This window comes from Schistocerca cancellata, chromosome 12, assembly GCF_023864275.1.
Source record: "Schistocerca cancellata isolate TAMUIC-IGC-003103 chromosome 12, iqSchCanc2.1, whole genome shotgun sequence".
NCBI lineage: Eukaryota > Metazoa > Arthropoda > Insecta > Orthoptera > Acrididae > Schistocerca > Schistocerca cancellata.
Window position 1 is genome coordinate 151,448,767 of NC_064637.1, and position 24,607 is coordinate 151,473,373.

The following is a 24,607-nucleotide window of genomic DNA, read 5'->3' on the forward strand; positions in this document are numbered from 1 at the left end:
TGTCTGTAGCACGTCATCTTCGTGGTGTGGCAATTTTAATGGCCAGTAGTGTAAATAGTATTGCAAAATGTGGCTGGTTGCTATAATCTTCTGTGTAAGAGTCATTCTGAATTTTTTTATTAAAAAGTGTTTCTCCCGCTACGGTCGCAGCTTCGAATCGTGCCTCGGGCATGGTTGTGTGTAATGTCCTTAGGTTAGTTAGGTTTAAGTAGTTCTAAGTCTAGCGGAGTGATGACCTCAGATGTTAAGTTCCATAGCGCTTGGGGCCATTTTTGTTTCTCCCGCGGCAGTTAGTCTCCGATTATGGTTGTTTCTGATGCGTAGAGTGTCTTTGTTGTTACAACTGTATACACTACTGGCCATTAAAATTGCTACACCACGAAGATGACGCGCTACAGACGCGAAATTTAACCGACAGGAAGAAGATGGTGTGATATGCAAATTATTAGCTTTTCAGAGCATTCACACAAGGTTGGCGCCGGTGGCGACACCTACAACGTGCTGACATGAGGAAAGTTTCCAACCGACTTCTCATACACAACAGCAGTTGACCGGCGTTGCGTTGCCTGGTGAAACGTTATTTTGATGCCTCGTGTAAGGAGGAGAAATGCGTACCATCACGTTTCCGACTTTCATAAAGGTCGGATTGTAGAAAATCGCGATTCCGGTTTATCGTATCGCTACATTGCTGCTCGCGTTGGTCGAGATCCGACGACTGTTAGCAGAATATGGAATAGGTGGATTCAGGACGGTAATACGGAACGCCGTGCTGGATCCCAACAGCCTCGTATCACTAGCAGTCGAGATGACAGGCATCTTATCCGCGTGGCTGTAGCCGATCGTGCAGCCCAGTCTCTATCCCTGAGACAACAGATTGGGACGTTTGCAAGACAACAACCATCTGCACGAACGGTTCGACGAAGTTTGCAGCAGCATGGGCTATCAGCTCGGAGACCGTGGCTGCGGTTACCCTTGACGCTGCATCACAGACAGGAGCGCCTGCGATGTACTCAACGACGAACCTGGGTTCACGAATGGCAAAACGTCATTTTTTCGGATGAATCCAGGTTCTGTTTACAGCATCATGATGGTCGCATCAGTGTTTGGCGTCATCGCGTTGAAAGCTTATTGGAAGCGTGTATTCGTCATCACCATACTGGCGTATCACCTGGCGTCATGGTATTGGGTGCCATTGGTTACACGTCTCGGTCACCTCTTGTTTGCATTGACGGCACTTTGAACAGTGGACGTTACATTTCAGATGTGTTACTACCCGTGGCTCTACCCTTCATTCGATCCCTGCGAAACCCTACATTTCAGCAGGATAATGCACGACCGCACGTTGTGGGTCCTGCACGGGCCTTTCTGGATATAGAAAATGTTCGACTGCTGCCATGGCCAGCACATTCTCCAGATCTCTCACCAATTGAAAACGTCTGGTCAATGGTGGCCGAGCATCTGGCTTGTCACAATACGCCAGTCACTACTGTTGATGCAGTGTGGTATCGTGTTGAAGCTGCATGGGTAGCTGTGCCTGTACACGCCATCCGAGCTCTGTTTGACTCAATGCCCAGGCGTAACAAGGCCGTTATTACGGGCAGAAGTGGTTGTTCTGGGTACTGATTTCTCAGGATCTATGCACCGAAATTGCGTGAAAATGTAACCACATTTCAGCTCTAGTATAATATATTTGTCCAATGAATACCCGTTTATCATCTGCATTTCTTCTTTGTGTAGCAATTTTAATGGCCAGTAGTTGATTTATGCCACAGAGTTTCATTTTCGGTTCAGCAAAAGTTATCTCTGGCTAGGTTGCTGTTTCTCCGCTGTATTTATGAAGGAATGGTTTTCGGTAGTGTGTAAGTAGGCTGTTTATGTTTTCTTATTGGCATCGTTACGTAGCGCTCTGTACGAAAATCACTGGCTGTGCTGTGTGCAGTCTGTGGCTAGTTTTGCATTGTTGTCTGCCATTGTAGTGTTGGGCAGCGGCAGGTGGATGTGAACAGCACGTAGCGTTGCGCAGTTGGAGGTGAGCCGCCAGCAGTGGTGGATGTGGGGAGAGAGATGGCGGAGTTTTGTAATTTGTCATGAACTGCTATATATATTATGACTATTAAGGTAAATACATTGTTTGTTCTCTATTAATGTCTTTTATTTGCTAACTATCCCTATCAGTAGTTAGTGTCTTCCGTAGTTTGAATCTTTTATTTAGCTGGCAGTAGTGGCGCTCGCTGTATTGCAGTAGTTCGAGTAATGAAGATTTTTGTGAGGTAAGTGATTTCTGAAAGGTATAGTTTAATGTTACTCAGGGCCATTCTTTTGCAGGGATCTTTGATAGTCAGATAGCGTTGCGCTAAAAATATTGTGTGTCAGTTTAAGCACAGTCTTGTATAATTGTCCAAAGGGGACGTTTCAAGTGTTGTCAGTACGCTTCAATTAACCGAAGCCAAATAAAAGAACTCTGACCGCTGTTGCGGCGCGCCACGCCTCGTTTGCATCACTTAAGCGCGGTGAATAACGCCGGCGGCGCGGGAGGAAGTTCCAGGGGCCAGCTCAGCGCCGCGGTGCGTCACGGCCGCGTCGGCTTCGCAAAGGTCGGCCGCCTCTACCTGGAAGCCGGCGCTAGCCGGAATGGAAGGGCGACGCCGGCGGCGCCAGGCGCCCAGCATCCGCGTCCCGGTCTGCGACCGCACCGCCGTCACAGATAAGACTCCCTATCGTCCCGCCGTATCCGGCGTCCCACCGTCTGCGAGGTGTACTCGGCTGGCGGGGGGGGGGGGGAGGGGAGGGGTATGGAAACCACACGTCGCGCACCTCCCCCGCCCCCCGCCGTCTGCTCCCACCTCACGACACCCCACTGACGTCAGCACGCCGGTGGCCGCCCCATTTACAAGGCGATGAGTCCTCCAGCGTAGACCAGTCGCAAACGCGCCTCTGCTCTGTTGCCTTGTCCGACAACAGGTGTTCCTAGCGCAGAAGCCGGAGCTCTGTACCTCAATCTGCAAAACTCCGCCAGAGATAAATTTCTCTGGTCCGAAAACGAAACCCTGTGGTACTTCGTCTCAAGTTTCGCTCTATGCTCCTCGAGCCAGAGAAAGTCATTGTAGAAGGCTCTAGTGGTCCTGTGTAGTGCGTTCCGGTCTGTCTAGGACAGGGGAGCAGTCGTGTTGGACCAAAGTTTCATCCGTGCAGAATTCGAACCACAGAAAAATGCAGCTGGGATCTGCGACAGTCTTGCTGCTCTTGACCAGCCTGGTCGTCGTAACTGCTGGGGAGAGACAGCGGTTTTGCTACAAGAGAGTGGGGTAAGTCTACCATGGATTTTTCAAGTCACTGGTGCTTCTATTGCTCTTATGCTGCCTTCTGTCTTGCTGTGCTAATTTTTCCATCTCTACCCAACAATTATGCTTGCTATTATCTCCTCTACTGTTCCTTCCAGTGCCATGTAACAGTTACAGGATACCATAGCAGATTTTCTACAGACTTGTTCCTTCCTCTGGTGAGGGTCTTCCAGAGACTGCTGTTCTTACCTACACGTTTTGCTTCTTCTCTATTTCATACACCCCCTAGAGTTGTACTACTATTTCTTCTTCTCATGTATGCGACATATTGTTTAGAATGTTATATTAAGACACTGTATATATGTAAATTTCAAGATTTTCTTTATCGAAATGCATTATGCGTATGTCTGACTCTTGAAACAGCGGTCACTAATTGCACCACGTCGCCAGGCTGTTCTATGGAACATAATTACTTATATTGTAACAAATAAGCCCTCGGTCACAAATATTAAGTCTTGTTGCAACCCTTGTCCACAGTACGAGCAGCCCTTAGCGGCTCGCCATCTCACAAGTGTTCATGACGTCGCCTTTCCGGCTTAGATCTTTTTTAATATGTGACTTTTAAGTACTGCATCTTTTCGAGTCAGTACAAACTTTAATTTTATTAATGTACTATATACCTAATGTTTTAGTACAGTTAGTCTAATTCTGAAGACGACGCTCATAGTAGCGTCAAAACCAGGTCAATTTTGACTTAATATTTGTGACAATATATTGTTACAATATAATTCTGACACAGTCACTGAACCTCAGCAGCTATGTTCAAAGTTTTACATAATTTCTTGTTTAACTCGTCCCCTGAAGTTAGCCTTTTGCTTCATTCGATACTATAGCAACCTGTTGTTGGAAAATATTTCAAAAAACTATAACCTTGTAAGGGTGCAGTACCTATACGTGTAATAAATGGAACGTTATCTCTACGCAACAGTGCTTTTTGGCGCAATCGGCAAAGGGACCATACGCACCTTTTGGTGTGCTGGTGGACGAGCTTTTGGTACACAATATCAGCGCAGTATGTGTACTTGGAACTGTTTGCACTAAATAGTGTACATCTTCCTACATCCATAGTTGAAATGGAGGACAGTGGGACGTCAGTTGGTATAAATTTATATTAAAAATGAAGAAATTCCTCCAGCTGTATTTAAGGTGCCTATTTTATTTTGGCAACTAGTTTCAACGTTGTAACAACGTCTTCTTCAGCCCCAACACTTGTTGACGTCAGTGAGTTACTACCAACCTTCCACACGGAGCACGTCCGTATCTCACCCCTGACTTCTAGTATCAGCCGCACGCAGTTGACGTCAACAAATGTTAGGCCTGAAGATCCTATCCCTTCTTGTTGTCAGTCTGCCTCGTACACTCCTTTCTTCACCGAGTCCGTGGGGAATATCATCTTCCCTTATCTCGTCAGACTAAGTAATTCTCAGAATCCATCTATTGCATCACATACGAAACACTTCGACTCTCCATTGTTTCGGTTTTGCCACTGTCCACGATTCTTACAATACAATGCTGCGTTGCAGATGTACATCCTCAGAAATTTGTTCCACAAATTAAGGCCTATGTTTGATACTGGAGACTTCTCTTGGCCATAAATGCCTTCTTTGCCTGTCCTAGTCGAATTTCTGTCTTCTCTTCCAGGAAAGCAGAATTCCTTCACTTCCTCTAGTTCTGGGTCACTAATTTTCATTTTAAGTTTATTGTCAACTCTCAATCCATATCCTGTACCCATACAATTCAACAGCTACTGTAACTTTTCCTCAGATTCCCTGAGCATAACAATGTCATCAATTAACATACCATTTATATCCTTTAACAATGAAATTTTAATCTAACTCTTGAACCTTTCCTTTCTATCCGTCGTCCTTTTTTCATTGTTTACGTTGAACACTACGAGTGAAACACTCCACGCTCTTTTACACCGTTTTTAAACCGAGCACTTCGTTCTTGGTCATTTATTGTTCCCTCCCGGTCTCGTACATATATAAATTACCTGTCTTTACCTAATAGATCACTCCTGTTTTTCTCAGAATTTCGAATACCTTGCACCATCTCACAACGTCGAACGCATTTTTGGACGCGCTTTCTTTTTGTACTGATTTGCTTCGGTTATGAAGCCACTCTGATGCCTTTCGAAGACCAAACTGACCGCACCTCGACTTTCTTTTCCATTCTGTGCACTACTTGAACATTATTGAGGACCACCTGTATCCGAACATGCTCGGTGTCTACATCTACATCTACATCCATACTCCGCAAGCCACCTGACGGTGTGTGGCGGAGGGTACCTTGAGTACCTCTATCGGTTCTCCCTTCTATTCCAGTCTCGTATTGTTCGTGGAAAGAAGGATTGTCGGTATGCCTCTGTGTGGGCTCTAATCTCTCTGATTTTATCCTCATGGTCTCTTCGCGAGATATACGTAGGAGGGAGCAATATACTGCTTGACTCTTCGGTGAAGGTATGTTCTCGAAATTTTGACAAAAGCCCGTACCGAGCTACTGAGCGTCTCTCCTGTAGAGTCTTCCACTGGAGTTTATGTATCATCTCCGTAACGCTTTCGCGATTACTAAATGATCCTGTAACGAAGCGCGCTCCTCTCCGTTCGATCTTCTCTATATCTTCTATCAATCCTATCTGGTACGGATCCCACACTGCTGAGCAGTATTCAAGCAGTGGGCGAACAAGCGTACTGTAATCTACTTCCTTTGTTTTCGGATTGCATTTCCTTAGGATTCTTCCAATGAATCTCAGTCTGGCATCTGCTTTACCGACGATCAACATTACATGATTATTCCATTTTAAATCACTCCTAATGCGTACTCCCAGATAATTTATGGTATTAACTGCTTCCAGTTGCTGACCTGCTATTTTGTAGCTAAATGATAAAGGATCTATCTTTCTGTGTATTCGCAGCACATTACACTTGTCTACATTGAGATTATATTGCCATTCCCTGCACCATGCGTCAATTCGCTGCAGATCCTCCTGCATTTCAGTACAATTTTCCATTGTTACAACTTCTCGATACACCACAGCATCATCTGCAAAAAGCCTCAGTGAACTTCCGATGTCATCCACCAGGTCATTTATGTATATTGTGAATAGCAACGGTCCTACGACACTCCCCTGCGGCACACCTGAAATCACTCTTACTTCGGAAGACTTCTCTCCATTGAGAATAACATCGTGCTATAGTGATTTGAGGAGCATGATGGTCAACTCACGTTAATGTTTTGGTCACTAAATTCGCCTAACCCGACTGAACCAGTACGTTAAAGGAGGTGGCCATTATGTTTTGGTTTGTCGCTGGAAGTGTTTAAAGTGTCACGTATCATGATGTACGGTGTGAGAGACTGACGTACCCTGCTGCTAGTACCTCATATCCTTAGAAGCTTCCTATGCGAGAAAGACGCTTCTTTGGGAAGGAAAAATTGACATTGGTACCTGGTGTTTCCTCATAAAGTGGCATAAAGTAGGCCTATGTTGTTTCTGTCCAGAGATTTTGCTCGGTGAGTGTTAATTTCATAGATGTCTTGTCCGCAGCAGGTGGTCTAGTAGCGAGCGTTGCTGCTTCTGGATCACGGGCTCCCCGGTTCGATTCCCGGACGGTTTGGTGATTTTCTCTGCCCGAGGACTGAGTGTTTGAGTTGTCCTCATCATTTCATCATCATCATCGTCATCATCTTCATTCGTGACAGTGGCTAGACTGGATTGAGTAAAAGAAAAAATTGGACTGCGTAAAAACTGGGACTTTGTACAGGCGCTGATGACCGCGCGGTTCAGCACTCCACATCATAGACGTCTTGGTAGTTTTCATGGGTAATATTTCGCATTTGTAGTTCTGTATGTGATGGTATCCTGTCTATGTGGCAGGTAGATACTGTACAGATGTAGATTAGCGCTGAATACGAGTATTCCTACAAGTGTTCTGGTGAGTGGATGGTAACTTGTTTACCATATGCAACAGTGGTACAAAACTTGTATGCCTAGCCAACTTTATGCGGTGACAGAGGTGGTACGTTTGGGGAGTTTACCTTTTCGAGCTTTTAGACTTTCTCATGTAGGTCAGCTGCGCAGCTAACGAGGAGTTTTTCTGCGATTATGACCTCTGTAAATGTCAGTGACATTTGTGTAGTTTCCAGCACCAAGGCATTCATGGGTTTGGGCACAATAAACTTGTTTGAGGTGGTCAACCCAAGTCAGATGCATTGCACTGCGTTTGACTCTAGAAAGCTCTCTCTAGATGTTCTAACACTTGCTTGTTACCTCCGCGGCAGAACGCGCTACCACAGTGTCACTGTTGGACTGTGGCCAGGGCATTGCCCAGCTGTGTGCTTCGGTCACTTATCACCTAGCCTGCCGTTTTCGGTTTCCTCGTGCGGTCGGTTGAGGAGAATGTGGCTGCTACAGCTGCGCAAACCACCGGCCACGTTTCAGGAAGCAGGCGTTTATCTTTTCGCGCAATCCGGTGGAAACCGGCCAGTCGCCAGCACGTATTTCCGGAGATTCGTTCAGAGAAACAGTAACGTCCTCAAATCGAAGGTCGGTGATGATGTTGACGTTGGTTTGAGTGGCTCTCAACATCATCGTCATCAGCGCATGTACAAGTTCCAAACTCTTTCCATTTCCAGTCTCGGCACATCCCAAATGGTGGTGAGATGATGAGGACAACACAAACACCCTGTCCCGGGGGGAGAAAACCCCCGACGCGGCCGGGAATCGAACCCGGGACCCCATGATCCAGAGGCAGCCATGCTAACCACTAGACCAAGAGCTGCGGTGAGAAGTGTTACCAGTCGAACGTGGCCCTACTGCAGCTTCGTTCTTCCCTTCTTTCTTCCCGGTATTTTTTCGTTGTTTCAGTGTATTTCTTCTTCCTTTACTCAGACTACTTGCTGGTTCTTTTCTCTTCCTGCTTACCTTGGTAAATGCACGAGGGTCACTCCAAAATAAATGCACACCATTTTTTTTAAATCCATCTTTTATTCTACATGTTTGAAAGTTTTATAGTGTGTAGATACATCCTTTAGGAACAATATTTTCATTTCTCCACATAATTTCCATCCCTCTCAACTGACTTACGCCATCTTGGAACCAGCGCCTGTACACTCGCACGGTAAAATTCTGGACCAACCTGTTTGAGCCACTGTTCGGCAGCGTGCACAAGGGAGTCATCATCTTCAAACCTTGTTCCACGAAGAGAGTCTTTCAGTTTGACAAACAGATGATAGTCTCATGGAGCCAGGTCAAGACTGTAAGGGGGGTGTTTCAGTGTTGTCCATCCGAGTTTTGTGATCACTACCATGGTTTTTTGACTGACATGCGGCCATGCACTGTCGTGCAACAGCAAAACATCCTGCTTTTGCCCATGTGGTCGAACACGACTCAGTGGAGTGGCTCAGTTTCTTAAGTGTCGTCACATATTCATCAGAATTTATGCTGGTTCCACTTGGCTGGCGTCCACAAGCAATAGTCCTTCGGAATCGAAAAACACCGTAGTCATAATTTTCCAGCAGAAGGTGTGGTTTTGAATTGTTTTTCTTTCCTGGATGAATTTGCATGATGCCACTCCACTGATTGCCTCTTCGTCTCTGGTGAAAAATGATGGAGCCATGTTTCATCACCTGTCACAATTCTTCCAAGAAATTCATCTCCACCATTCTCGTACTGTTCCAAAAGTTTGCTGCGTACCGTCTTTCTTGTTTCTTTGTGTGCCACTGTCAACATCCTGGGAACCTTTTTTAACGCCAATACTTTCAGTATTCTGCAAACACTTCCTTCCCCTATCCCAACGTAGCGTGACAATTCGTTCACTGTGATGCGTCTGTCAGCAGTCGCCAGTTCGTTAACTCTCTGCACATTGTCTGGAGTGTGTGCAGTAGGAGGCCTGCCGCTGCGAGGAAAATCCTCAATATTGCCGTGCCCGCTTTCATCACGTAACCTGCTTGCCCACCGACTGACTGTACTGCGATCTACAGCAGCATCTCCATACACCTTTTTCAACCTCTTGTGGATGTTTCCCACTGTCTCGTTTTCACAGCACAGGAATTCTATGACAGCACGTTGCTTCTGACGAACGTCAAGTGTAGCAGCCATCTTGAAGACATGCCGTGACGGCGCCACTCACGGGAACAGGCTGAACTAAGTTTGAAAACAAGCGGGAAGGATGTATCTACACACTGTAAAACTTTCATAGATGCAGAATGAAAACTGTATTTTTACAAAAATAGTGTGCATTTCTTTTGGAGTGACCCTCGTACATTTTTCGAAGTTACCCGCTGTACACCTCTTTTTCCACTACTAACCCCCATCGAACGTCTGATTACCTTACAACTCTCAGGTTGAAGGGGAAGGAATCACCTGACGAGTTCACCCGGAACATTTCAATCCTTCTAAAACTGCCCGACAGCTGGTGACGTGATTCTGAAGGATCAACCGCAGCTAAACCCAGTCCAAGCTGCCCCCAATAATGTCGGACAGGGATGGTCGAGCACTACTAAGGATCAGGATAAAAAGTCGCATGAAAAGCAGGGGAAGGAATCACTTGTGAGTTCCAGAGTGCTGCCAGCAGTCCAACTAGCACAATGACTGTGCGTAGGGAGTTCAAAAGAATGGGACACAGTGGTCGAGCAGCTCTTCATAAGCTTCACATTTCTGTAGCCAATGGTAAGCGACGTTTGAGGTGGTGTGAGAGCGATGTCACTGGGCAGTGGCTGACTGGGAACGAGGGATCTGGTGTGATGTATCACGGTATACCCTGTGGTAATCCGATTCAGCGTTTGGGTTGGCCAACGCATGGAAAACGCTTGTTGATATCATGTACAGGGTTATTACTAATGATTGAAGCGATTTCACAGCTTTACAATAACTTTATTATTTGAGATATTTTCACAATGCTTTGCACACACATACAAAAACTCAAAAAGTTTTTTTTAGTCATTCACAAATGTTCGATATGTGCCCCTTTAGTGATTCGCCAGACATCAAGCCGATAATCAAGTTCCTCCCACACTCGGAGCAGCATGTCCCCATCAATGAGTTCGAAAGCATCGTTGATGCGAGCTCGCAGTTCTGGCACGTTTCTTGGCAGAGGAGGTTTAAACACTGAATCTTTCACATAACCCCACAGAAAGAAATCGCATGGGGTTAAGTCGGGAGAGCGTGGAGGCCATGACATGAATTGCTGATCGTGATCTCCACCACGACCGATCCATCGGTTTTCCAATCTCCTGTTTAAGAAATGCCGAACATCATGATGGAAGTGCGGTAGAGCACCATCCTGTTGAAAGATGAAGTCGGCGCTGTCGGTCTCCAGTTGTGGCATGAGCCAATTTTCCAGCATGTCCAGATACACGTGTCCTGTAACGTTTGTTTCGCAGAAGAAAAACGGGCCGTAAACTTTAAACCGTGAGACTGCACAAAACACGTTAACTTTTGGTGAATTGCGAATGCGTGAGGATTCTCTACCGCCCAGATTCGCACATTGTGCCTGTTCACTTCACCATTAAGAAAAAATGTTGCTTCATCACTGAAAACAAGTTTCGCACTGAACGCATCCTCTTCCATGAGCTGTTGCAACCGCGCCGAAACTTCAAAGCGTTTGACTTTGTCATCGGGTGTCAGGGCTTGTAGCAATTGTAAACGGTAAGGCTTCTGCTTTAGCCTTTTCCGTAAGATTTTCCAAACCGTCGGCTGTGGTACGTTTAGCTCCATGCTTGCTTTATTCGTCGACTTCCGCGGGCTACGCGTGAAACTTGCCCGCACGCGTTCAACCGTTTCTTCGCTCACTGCAGGCCGACCCGTTGATTTCCCCTTACAGAGGCATCCAGAAGCTTTAAACTGCGCATACCATCGCCGAATGGAGTTAGCAGTTGGTGGATCTCTGTTGAACTTCGTCCTGAAGTGTCGTTGCACTGTTATGACTGACTGATGTGAGTGCATTTCAAGCACGACATACGCTTTCTCGGCTCCTGTCGCCATTTTGTCTCACTGCGCTCTCGAGCGCTCTGGCGGCAGAAACCTGAAGTGCGGCTTCAGCCGAACAAAACTTTATGAGTTTTTCTACGTATCTGTAGTGTGTCGTGACCATATGTCAATGAATGGAGCTACAGTGAATTTATGAAATCGCTTCAATCATTTGTAATAGCCCTGTATATCGCCAACAGTGATGGACGAAGGGGGTGGTGTTATTGTGCAGAGGTCCATTTCGTGGTCCCCGAGTTGAAGACATTTTATAGCATGGTATACTGTGTAGGGTACAGCATCTGTGAGGCAAAGATTTGCGATCAAAAACATTGTTGAAATGGACTAACCTGCCCAAATCCCGACCTGAATCCAGTGATACACCTTTGGGGTCCAAACCCCATTGTCCAGCATCATTACCATCTCTGGTTTCGGCGCTCCGGGAAGAATGATCTGCCTTACCTCCAGAGACATTCGGACACCTCATTGAAAGCGTCCCCAGCAGAGATCAGGCCATCACAAAGGCGAATGGTGGGCACTCCCCGTACTAGTGTCCACCTGCTGCCAGATACTTTTGAACACATAGTGTAAATGAAACAAATGGGAAGAATCTCTAAATAAAACTGGCCCAGACAATATTTAGAATGAGGATGGCCGAGAAAATGGACTGAGAGGCATGTAATACATACTGCTGAACTGCACACTTGCTCAGAGTTTTCCATGAAATACTGCGGACACTTTGCTGGAGGTTTTGCCAAAATAATTCCAGTCTCAAACTCTTACACGCACAGTTCCGCACACATTTTCCATGAACTGTGCTTCACATAAGACTCATCGATGAACAAACATTGTTTCATCGTGTACACCATTTTCTGTTGCATTCGACTCCTTACGAAACGCGTCTGCTCCTCTGACTTACTCGAACGTACTGACAGAGAAGTAGTCTGGACAGAGCATGCAGGAGACGGGTATTAGCAAATGCATGACAGAAACACACTGGTGCATCGAAACCGAGACTTCCAGATTGTTCTGTGGTTGTTGTTGTTGTGGTCTTCAGTCCAGAGACCGGTTTGATGCAGCTCTCCATGCTACTCTATCCTGTGCAAGCTTTTTCATCTCCCAGTACCTACTGCAACCTACATCCTTCTGAATCTGCTTAGTGTATTCATCTCTTGGTCTCCCCCTACAATTTTTACCCTCCACGCTGCCCTCCAATACTAAATTGGTGATCCCTTGATGCCGCAGAACATGTCCTACCAACCGAACCATTCTTCTAGTCAAGTTGTGCCACAAATCTCTCTTCTCCCCAATTCTATTCAATACCTCCTCATTAGTTGTGTGATTTGATGCAGCTCTCCATGCTACTCTATCCTGTGCAAGCTTTTTCATCTCCCAGTACCTACTGCAACCTACATCCTTCTGAATCTGCTTAGTGTATTCATCTCTTGGTCTCCCCCTACAATTTTTACCCTCCACGCTGCCCTCCCATACTAAATTGGTGATCCCTTGATGCCGCAGAACATGTCCTACCAACCGAACCATTCTTCTAGTCAAGTTGTGCCACAAATCTCTCTTCTCCCCAATTCTATTCAATACCTCCTCATTAGTTATGTGATCTACCCATCTTCAGCATTCTTCTGTAGCGCCACATTTCGAAAGGTTCAATTCTCTTCTTGTCCAAACTATTTATCGTCCATCTTTCACTTCCAATCAAGGCTACATTCCATACAAACACTTTCAGAAACGACTTCCTGACAAATCTTTACTCGATGTTAACAAATTTTTCTTCTTCATAAACGCTTTCCTTGCCATTGCCAGTCTACATTTTATATCCTCTCTACTTCGACCATCATCAGTTATTTTGCTCCCCAGATAGAAAAACTCCTTTACTACTTTAAGTGTCTCATTTTCTAATCTAATTCGTTCAGTATCACCCGACTTAATTCGCCTACATTCCATTATCCTCTTTTTGCTTTTGTTGATGTTCATCTTATATCCTCCTATCAAGACACTGTCCATTCCGGTCAACTGCTCTTCCAGGTCCTTCTGTGGTCAGCAGCTCTATTATTTATTGACAAATGTCAATTACGAGTCAGTCCATTTTCTAGGACAATTTTTATTTTGTCCAACCTGTATGTGGAAGAATGGTAAATGCCCTCTACCATACACTTCCCAGTTGTTTATCATGGTATGTATCTAAATTAAGAAGATATCAACAAGGACGACGCTGTATGTACGAAAACACTGAGCTTATAATTAGGTGTAAGTTGTCTCCAGTGGAGTCGAAGATACAGACTATGCGATGATACACAACTCTATCAGTGTGCTGAGTAAACGAAATCAAATCTCAAAGTAGGTGTTTGTATTTTCAGGTACACGCGCAAGCACGGGGAGACGCAGCATGTGCAGAGGGCAGTGAGCGACGAGTCTTGTGAAGGACCGTCATGTGTGAAGTACGCCGCAGATGCCAGGCCGGTCACACACTACAAGGTCAGTACGCTTTATGTTTAACTGTTAAGAAGCAAAGAGTTACCTTAGACAGTCAAGCAGGTCGCACGATAAATCTTCTTCTCGGTGGGGATAAATTACTACTGATGTTCTGCAGCGTTCAGTTCTGTGACCACTCATATTCTAGTTATATGCGTGGTGTCCCAGAGAAATAGTCAGCACTACTCAGGGATATGACAGGAACGATCATTCGAAGCAGAAGACTTCATATGGACATATGTCCTCTTCCAAACAGTTACGGAGAAGAAACGTATTTAATGTACACGGTTAATCATGTTCTGTGTTATTCAGTACATAGTCAGGTATACACATGTATACAACAGCTAGTGAACACTGCAACATGTATTTATGAAGTATTAATTGAAAAACATATATATTTAATGTAGTGGACTGACAAGACAGCCAGTCCACAGTGACGGGTAACCGAAAGGCACGCGTTTAATTCACGCAGGCTTGCTTAAGTCTGAAACAGGATACGTAATGAATGCTATAAAGAAAAGTACGTAGCTGCTGAAATACTTAACTTTAATCCATCATTTGTATACAGCATTCTTGATGATACAAGTGAGGCTCTCTCTTGAAATGGTTAATGGCGCCTTGCTAGGTCGTAGCCGTGGACTTAGCTGAAGGCTATTCTAACTGTCTCTCGGCAAATGAGAGAAAGGCTTCGTCAGTGTAGTGCTAGCATAGTCGTCGTACAACTGGGGCGAGTGCTAGTACGTCTCTCTAGACCTGCCGTGTGGTGGCGCTCGGTCTGCAATTACTGACAGTGGCGACACGCGGGTCCGACATGTACTAATGGACCGCGGCCGATTTAAAGCTACCACCTCGCAAGTGTGGTGTCTGGCGGTGACACCACATTTAACACGTTCGCCTCTAATTATTACGCGATACGACACGATACTTCAGCGCCTGTGTTATTCGGAATTGCGTATTTAACCACCGACACCATGCATGCGACTTTCAAATAGAATGTCTCACCTGTACGGAAATTCACATAATAGATGTACGAGTACGGGTTGTAGACACATGGTTGACAACATATGGAATTTTGAGTCTGCCTGTGAGTCATGCCTCTATAGCCTAATTGTAAAGTGACTGCTCATGATAAACGAGAAATCTGGATTTTAGTCCTGGTCCAGCATAAATTTCCATTGTCGTCATTCTGTTATTCTCAGGTTCGCCGATGACATTCTAATTCTGTCAGAGACTGCGAAGGACTTAGCAGAGCAATTGAACGGAATGAACAGTGTCTTGAAAGGTTAATATAAGATGAACATCAACAAAAGCTAAACGAGGATAATGGAATGTAGTCGAATTAGTCGGGTTATGCTGAGGGTATTAGATTAGGAAATGAGACACTTAAAGTAGTAAAGGAGTTTCACTATTTGGGGACCAAAATAACTGATGATGGTTGAAGTAGAGAGTATGTAAAATTTACCCTGGCAATGGCAAGGAAAGCGTTTTTGAAGAAGAGAAATTTGTTAACATCGAGTATAAATTTAAGTGTCAGGAAGTCGTTTCTGAAAGTATTTGTATGGAGTGTAGCCGTGTATGGAAGTGAAACATGTACGATAAACAGTTTGGACAAGAATAGAATAGAAACTTTCAAGATGTGGTGCTACAGAAGAATGCTGAAGATTAGATGGGTAGATCATATAACTAATGAGGAGGTACTGAATAGAACTGGGGAGAAGAGGAGTTTGTGGCACAACTTGACTAGAAGAAGGGATCGGTTGGTAGGACGTGTTCTGAGGCATCAAGGAATCACTAATTTAGTACTGGGAGGAAGTGGGGGGGGGGGGTGACAATGGTAGAGTGAGACCAAGAGATGAATACACTAACCAGTTTCAGAAGGATGTATGTTGCAGTAGGTAGTGGGAGATGAAGAAGCTTGCACAGGATAGAGTAGTATGGAGAGCAGCATCAAACCAGTCTCAGGACTGAAGACTACAACAACAACACACACATTTTGGATGTAAGTGTACACAAGCATCTCATTACTATTGTTAAAACTGTACAAAATCCAGTGTCACAATTTTAAGTCTATGGAATCATGTCGCGAATTTATCACACATATCAAATACTACGCTATGTGGTGAAAAGGGGCACTGACTAGTTTCATTACAACGTCTAGTCGAAAAGTGCCCACAACAACAGCACTTTGAAAATACTGGAACAGTGTGGTATTACATGGTGTACGTATGCTTTTATGCATATAGACTTGAGTGGCGAGTGAAAGTTTGTACCGAGTCTGGAAATCGAACCTGGGTCTTCTGCTTACTAGGCAGTTCCATTAGCCACTAAGCCTCTTTGGATTGAGAAGGGAGGCGTGCCAGGGTCAGCCGCGCAATTGTGTGAGTCTCTGTGGCTAACGTACCTGCCTAGTAAGTAGGAGACGATGTTTGATTCCCAACCTTGGTACAAATTTTCATTGGCAGCTTCAGTTTGTGTACATAAAACCTTATCTGCATGCTAGTAAAGTCTCTGAAATTGTGTTGTTCCATTTGTATATTGTTGAAATGTACGACCCTGGTAGCTGAGTGGTCAGCGCGACAGAATGTCAATCCTAAGGGCCCGGGTTTGATTACCGGCAGGGTCGGAGATTTTCTCCCCTCAGGGACTGGGTGTTGTGTTGTCCTAATCACCATCATTTCGTCCCCATCGACGCGCAAGTCGCCGAAGTGGTGTCAGCTCGAAAGACTTGCACCCGGCGAACGGCCTAGCCGACGGGAGGCCCTAGCCACACGACATTTACATTTTTTTTGTTGAAATGAATTCTATACGACTGACTGCTGTATGTAACCATGTGGACGGTATGTGTGTGCAGACTGAGGTGGTGTTCCGCACGGAGAGGCACTGCTGTGCCGGCTACCAGAGGTCCCCGGACACACCGGACGCCTGCGTTCCCATCTGCACCAGGGGCTGTCCTCAAGGAGAAAGCTGCACCGCACCCAACAGGTAAGTCCTTCCTCCATTGGAAACGTACTGCTTTCCATCTACTGCAGTTACCGCTCTTTCTCCCTTCGGAAAATACGTATGACTTGGCGGTACCTTAGGGCACCATCCTGGGACCATCATTACTCAGATTCTGTCTTACTTGCATGATAGCGAAGTGTGTCATTTCCATATCCATTAGACAGCAACAGGCGACTCTGTGTGACATAACAGGTAGCAGTATTGCTGCAGTAGCAGTTAGAGAACGCTGGTTTATTTCAGATTACTTAGCAGTACCTTTCTCCACTTGGCCTGAATACTGTTCATCGCCGCCTACTTGATCCAACCTGTACCCTGTGGACCGTGAAAACTCTATTCTGCCTCACGCAGGAGTGTGCATGTGAGGGGTTCTTGTTTCGAATCCTAACATTGCTAATTTTATTTTCGGAAACACTCGCTAATCAAAGTACCTCTTCACTCATACAGGCACTTTCACCTGGTAATTTCTGGTTTCAGGCGCTAACTACATAATTTATTTTCATTTCAGATGTATTTCACTATTTTCATTAGAAAGGTCATCTAGAGATGATTCTTTTTTAAATACTGAAATGTACAAATCAGCTATGAGGTGTGAGTTCTGAACTGCTGATTCGGCAGTACTAAGCACCTGTAGCATCAATCTTTTCTTAAGACTCCTCTTTTAACACTATTATATGTGACATCCCATATCCTCCTGTTCGGGTCTTGGTTGGTTGGTTTGGGGAAGGAGACCAGACAGCGTGGTCATCGGTCTCATCGGATTAGGGAAGGATTGGGAAGGAAGTCGGCCGTGCCCTTTCAGAGGAACCATCCCGGCATTTGCCTGAAGTGATTTAGGGAAATCACGGAAAACCTAAATCAGGATGGCCGGACGCGGGATTGAACCGTCGTCCTCCCGAATGCGAGTCCAGTGTCTAACCACTGCGCCACCCCGCTCGGTCCTGTTCGAGTCTGTTGATCATTTTAACTTGGTGTCACCGTGGATAATTTCCGAAATTTCAAAAGTTAACGATATCAAGGCAGAAAGAAGGACACTCATAGCTGCAGATTCCCCTGTAAGGGGTGAGTCAACTGGGATGTAATGTTCCAGGGGATGGGAGTGCCGAAAGGGATGGAGGAAAGGGTTGCGCTATGGAGACGGAACATTGGTCAAGTTAGTTAGGGGTGTGTGGGGCGAGTGAAAATAGACCAAGGGGCAGTTACGTACTCTGAGCCAGCTTTGCTATTGAATAATTTGCAGCACACAGATGTAAGGTGGCGGGAAGGTTCTGCTACTGTGCTCACGAACTATGGATTCTGAACCACTGTTTCAGTAGAATTTATAGACGAGAGGATTACATGGAATTTAAAAACAGTCGTACTTCCTTACATTTAGAACGGCAACACCGTTATTTAAAAAATAACGTGTAATAAGAGACCAGCTACACGTCTAGCGATACCGCCTACCACGCAACTGGGCCCGGGTTCGATTCCCGGCAGGGGACTGGGTGTTGTGTGTCCATCATTTTCATCATCATTGACACGCAAGTCGCCGAAGTGGCGTCAACTAAAAAGACTTGCAATACGGTGACCGAACCCCGAAAGGGATATGCCGGCCAGTAAACGCCATGCGATCATTTCATTTCATTCGGCAAATGTAGTTGCTGTGGGATGAATGTCTCCATATATTCAGTGACTGGCAGTTCTGTTCTCTCGTAGGAAGCCATGGAAGAAGGCAGTGGAGCAACGTGGATAACTGACTCCTGTGCCGACGATTCCCCATAAGTACAGGGTGATTCAAAAGGAATACCACAACTTAAGGAATTTAAAACTCTGCAACGACGAAAGGCAGAGCTAAGCACTATCTGTCGGCGAATTAAGGGAGCTATAAAGTTTGATTTAGTTGTACATTTGTTCGCTTGAGGCGCTGTTGACTAGGCGTCAGCGTCGGTTGATGCTAAGATGGCGACCGCTCAACAGAAAGCTACTGTAACTGGACTACAGTATCTGGAGATGTTAGAGAATTGGCTGTTCCCTCAGCTCGAACAAGAAGCACAACAATTCATATTTCAGCAGGATGGAGCGCCACCACATTGGCACTTATCTGTCCGTAACTACCTGAACGTCAACTACCCAAGGCGATGGATCGGCCGCCAGGCAGCCCGTGACAGAGCACTTCATCACTGGCCTCCAAGAAGCCCTGATCTTACCCCCTGCGATTTTTTCTTATGGGGGTATGTTAAGGATATGGTGTTTCGGCCACCTCTCCCAGCCACCATTGATGATTTGAAACGAGAAATAACAGCACCTATCCAAACTGTTACGCCTGATATGCTACAGAGAGTGTGGAACGAGTTGGAGTATCGGGTTGATATTGCTCGAGTGTCTGGAGGGGGCCATATTGAACATCTCTGAACTTGTTTTTGAGTGAAAAAAAACTTTTTAAATACTCTTGGTAATGATGTATAACAGAAGGTTATATTATGTTTCTTTCATTAAATACACATTTTTAAAGTTGTGGTATTCTTTTTGAATCACCCTGTATATTCATCCTCATCGCGCCATAGCCTGTTTATTCGTTCACTGGAGTCAACAATTTCTAAAATGGTAAAAAGGTATACACGTCGATCCGTCTTTTTTTATGAGACGGTTCAAAACATGCACACAACACACAGTGCAACACACGTGCAACAGTAACGCGATTGCTGTTTCATTGGTTCATTGTCGGTCAATGCAGATCCGCAACAAAAGAATAAACGCAAAACACACTCTTTACGCTTCTGCTGCGATGGCTGATTCGACATAGCGAGAATGGCTTCAAGTACTAGCTGAATACGAGTCGGTAGGAAGTAGGCCGTAAGGAACTGTTACCCAACAAAGCCCCCGTCTAATCTCCTCATAATTTCCTTTCACACACCTCCGCTCACTTCCCATTTTAGTCGCCTTCGATCCATTTCCTTCCTCTTCATCACCATCTTCTTCTTCTACTACACTTTCCGCTTCCCTCACTTAACACTCCGTCTTCTTCTTTTCTTTTGTAGCTCATTTGTACTCTCTCCAATTTACTAACACACTAAAATAGGATGCATATTCTCACAGGATGGCAACATAGTGAAAGAACTGGAAGCGAGGTGTAGCAAAGCTAATGCAGTGAGCGCTCAGCTACGATCTACTCTCTTCTGCAAGAAGGAAGTCAGTACCAAGACTAAGTTATCTGTGCACCGTTCAATCTTTCGACCAACTTTGTTGTATGGGAGCGAAAGCTGGGTGGATTCAGGTTACCTTATCAACAAGGTTGAGGTTACGGATATGAAAGTAGCTAGGATGATTGCAGGTACTAGTAGATGGGAACAATGGCAGGAGGGTGTCCACAATGAGGAAATCAAAGAAAAACTGGGAATGAACTCTATAGATGTAGCAGTCAGGGCGAACAGGCTTAGATGGTGGGGTCATGTTACACGCATGGGAGAAGCAAGGTTACCCAAGAGACTCATGGATTCAGCAGTAGAGGGTAGGAGGAGTCGGGACAGACCGAGGAGAAGGTACCTGGATTCGGTTAAGAATGATTTTGAAGTAATAGGTTTAACATCAGAAGAGGCACCAATGTTAGCACTGAATAGGGGATCATGGAGGAACTGTATAAGGGGGGCTATGCTCCAGACTGAACGCTGAGAGGCATAATCAGTCTTAAATGATGATGATGATGACTAAAATACCTCGGACTAGCTTTAGACTGTAAAGTGATGTAGAGACCGCACCTACTAACCAACCAACAAAACGTTCGCAGTAGACTAGATTATTCACAGATCCAGCAGGGCACTTCTGAAGAAGATATTTTTATAAATATCGAAACCCACGTCAAGAGCTAATAAATCTGTGTTTTGCAACGGCTTGGCTGATTTTTTTCGACCTCTTCAAATTTACAAAGACGCTGTTTCGCAGCCATGTCCAAGATTTTTAAATCTGCCGTTTGTCAAATTCACTTCTCTCAATGGATTTCCCCATTTGCAGAGCATATCTTTGCTAGGGTGATCCCCCGTCCGTGACTGCACCGGTTACATCCTTTCGCTACCGCGTCACGTGCCTGCAACGCAACCAGGCGGCATCAAACGTAGCGGTTTTCAGTGGTCGCAGTGTTTTGGCTGATTAGTGCGTATCGATGCACTCATAATAGGGCCATCAGTAACTGGACTCCGTGACGCTTTTGTGGAATGTTTACTTCGAAGTACACACTCCACAAAAGATTCATGGAATTTAGAGGCGCTATTTTCGTTTTGCTCTCACGCTCCAAAGTTCTTTCTCTAGGTGAGACGCTTTGCAGACACAAGGCTGAGACAGGAACCAATGTTTCAGGTGTGAATGCGCAGAGGGCCACGAGAGGGACTCAGAGGGGCGGTGCGTCCCAGTTTCCGCGCCGCTGCCGGGAGGAGAACCCAGAACCCTCCAGACGCAGATCTTGTCATACGTCAACTTGTTGCTCGGTGAGTACCGCTATCTCGTATATTGTTTGTCATGTGCCAGGTCGTGGATGTAGTAGCACGTCCTGCCGACAATTACTGAAAACGTGGCAATACAAATGTGTCGTAATATGACATATTATGTCTCTCAAGAGATTGTATCGAATGTAATTACCTAGTAAATTCAGCTGCAGTTCATTTGTTGTCGATGGTGATTGGAGCTATCATGTTCTACATCTACATCTACATTTACATTTATACTCCGCAAGCCACTCAACGGTGTGTGGCGGAGGGCACTTTACGTGCCACTGTCTAGCCCGCATCTCGTGGTCGTGCGGTAGCGTTCTCACTTCCCACGCCCGGGTTCCCGGGTTCGATTCCCGGCGGGGTCAGGGATTTTCTCTGCCTCGTGATGGCTGGGTGTTGTGTGCTGTCCTTAGCTTAGTTAGGTTTAAGTAGTTCTAAGTTCTAGGGGACTTATGACCACAGCAGTTGAGTCCCATAGGGCTCAGAGCCATTTGAACCATTAGAACCGTGCCACTGTCATTACCTCCCTTTCCTGTTCCAGTCGCGTACGGTTCGCGGGAAGAACGACTGACGGAAAGCCTCCGTGCGCGCTCTAATCTCTCTAATTTTACATTCGTGATCTCCTCGGGAGGTATAAGTAGGGGGAAGCAATATATTCGATACCTCATCCAGAAACGCACCCTCTCGAAACCTGGACAGCAAGCTACACCGCGATGCAGAGCACCTCTCTTGCAGAGTCGGCCTCTTGAGTTTGCTAAACATCTCCGTAACGCTATCACGCTTACCAAATAACCCTATGACGAAACGCGCCGCTCTTCTTTGGATCTTCTCTATCTCCTCCGTCAACCTAACCTGGTACGGACCCCCACACTGATGAGCAACACTAAAGTATAGGCCGAACGAGTGTTTTGTAAGCCACCTCCTTTGCTGATGGACTACATTTTCTAAGGACTCTCCCAATGAATCTCAACCTGGCACCCGCCTTACCAACAATTAATTTTGTAAGATCATTCCACTTCAAATCGTTCCGTACGCATACTCCCAGATATTTTACAGAAGTAACTGCTGCCAGTGTTTGTTCCGCTATCATATAATCGTACAATAAAGGATCCTTCTTTCTATGTATTCGCAATACATTACATTTGTCTATGTTAAGGGCCAGTTGCCACTCCCTGCACCAAGTGCGTATCCGCTGCAGATCTTCCTGCATTTCGCTGCAATTTTCTAATGCTGAAGCAACGATATATCGCAACTGTCCGACCGTTGCCCTGTCGCTTATTTCTCTCATACTATGGATTCGTCAGAATTATCAGTTGTTTTCCATTATTATTACATGTCAACACTTTTACGCCCCTACCCCATGGGACAAGGGTTCTTGGGGTGTCTTGCGGAGCGGTATATTTGGTTCGGTAGTAAAGCATATGTGTACTAAATCTCGCACCCCGTACTTAAGTGTGCTAGGAATGCTCCACACACAAATTCTACAGTGTTTCTCGGAAGGAATGATCAGTACTCAGAGATATGACAAGAACGATACAACATGGGATTGCCAGCCCGCATTGATGCAACCACTTTTGATATTTGGTTATTTATTTCCAAACTAGTTTCAACAACAAATATCGCCATCACCAGTGCGGTCTTTGATTCTTATTTACTATACGTCGCAACATGGTATTACGACCTTAAAACCATGCTGTGACGTATACTTTCACAATCGTAAAACCAAGATGTGACGTATAGTAAGTAAAAATCAAAGAACCCACTGATGATGGCGATATTTGACGCTAAAACTGATACGGGAATAAATAAATAAATAACGAAAGTCTCTGCATCAAGACGGACTCATAATCTCATGTTGTTTTTGTATGAAAACACGGAGCAGTGGAAGAGTTTCAAGATAAAATTATTGACAGGAACTAACATTTGAAGCAAAAAATGTCTAGTAAACATGGGCTGTGAAATGCATGCCCCAAAGCTGTGAATGTTTCTTCATCTTCAGTGGTGTCAAATCTCTTCTGCTGGTTTCCGTATTTTGGGAGAAAAATGTCCAGCACACAAGGGCTCTAAAACGCATGCCTTAAGTATTATGAGGGCTCTATTCGTGTTCACTACTGTGAAACACGTCGCTTCTACTGAGTAAGTGTCCATAGCTCTTGAAGTGTGCGTTTTGGAGTACCTGTTTACTCGACAATTTTTTCTTGTTTGAGTCCATACAATCTCCTTCCAAAATAAGCAAAGCAAAGACCTTGCAATAGAAGATGTTTCTTCACAGCATCGAAGATGCTACTAGGGTACGCTCTTTAGAGCCCATGTTCAACAGACTTCTTCGCCTCCAACGATCGTTCCTGCCGTATTCCTGAATACCGAACATTGCTCCTGGAACAACCTGCATTTCTCCAGACCGTACGTCATACTTGCACCAAATGTGGTTGCTTATGGCGTACCAGCTTTAACTCAGTTACCATCACATTACCACAAACTGGAGTGCAAAGGTTGTCTCTCACTCAGGGGAACATCTCCTGGGGCTTCATCATATGTGTTCCAATTTGAGTTGAAATGACTCCGGACACCGCAGAGATGTCCTGAATTTACTGATCGCCGTCACGGCATGGATCAACTATGGGGGTCGAGTTTGTTTAATAGATGGCTGTTTCCATAAATGGAAAAACATCTGGTAATTTCTCTATTTTCTGATAATTGTTTTTATAGCATTTCTCTACAGAGTTCTGTGGGATCTAAACTTGGCATCCATCACAAAAAATGCATATTTTTAGTTCCCACTTTCTTACTCAAAGCAGTTTCTGCAAAATTTCTGACAACGATTGTGGATTTAGACTCAATTTATTCAATTACTCAGGTATCGGGAGATTTTATTCCTACTGATAGGTCGAGAAATAACTTCGTTTTTTAATGTATGAAAAAGTATGACAGTCGCTTGCAGCTTTCCTAGAGAAGTACTGGACATACAAGTCTTTACTATTTTTGCAGAATGAAATCGGCGTCGCTGTAAATCAACGCGTATCAAGTCAAATTGCACAGTTTCACTAACATTTACGCAGTTATCAACATTTTATGTAATGGCTTTTCGTCACCCTCTTCGTCTTTTACTTCCTCTCTCTACTTATTTCGTACTGTAGGTTTATCTTCTCCTCTTCGTTCTCTTTCGTCACATCTTAATCTTTTTCAGTTCATTATTCTCCATATATTTCTCTCTTTTTCTCTTTCTCTTTCTGTTTCTGTAAATATCTCTTGCTCTCTACTCTCATCCTCCATATATTTCTCTCATATCATTTTTCTTTCTCTATATCTTTCTCTCTTGCTCGTCTTGCTATTTTTTCTGCCTCTATTCGTCTTCT

General features: G+C 45.0%; 1 protein-coding gene across 1 annotated transcript; it reads left to right on the forward strand.

Annotated features, from left to right (window-relative positions):
- The first annotated feature begins 2,933 nt into the window (after positions 1-2,933).
- LOC126109540 (platelet endothelial aggregation receptor 1-like) lies at positions 2,934-24,244 on the forward strand. Its single transcript, XM_049914558.1, has 5 exons — positions 2,934-3,305; positions 13,677-13,794; positions 16,643-16,773; positions 21,121-21,248; positions 24,240-24,244. The coding sequence occupies exons 1-5, from the start codon at positions 3,211-3,213 to the stop codon at positions 24,242-24,244; spliced, it is 477 nt and encodes a 158-aa protein (XP_049770515.1). The 5' UTR covers positions 2,934-3,210.
- The last annotated feature ends 363 nt before the right edge of the window (positions 24,245-24,607 follow it).

Bases quoted from the DNA above. Each gene is read 5' to 3' on its own strand.
- LOC126109540 (XM_049914558.1), top strand. From the start codon at position 3,211: ATGCAGCTGGGATCTGCGACAGTCTTGCTGCTCTTGACCAGCCTGGTC. The intron at 3,306-13,676 runs GTAAGTCTACCA...TTGTATTTTCAG, and splicing joins TTTTGCTACAAGAGAGTGGG to GTACACGCGCAAGCACGGGG. The intron at 16,774-21,120 runs GTAAGTCCTTCC...CCAATGTTTCAG, and splicing joins AGCTGCACCGCACCCAACAG to GTGTGAATGCGCAGAGGGCC.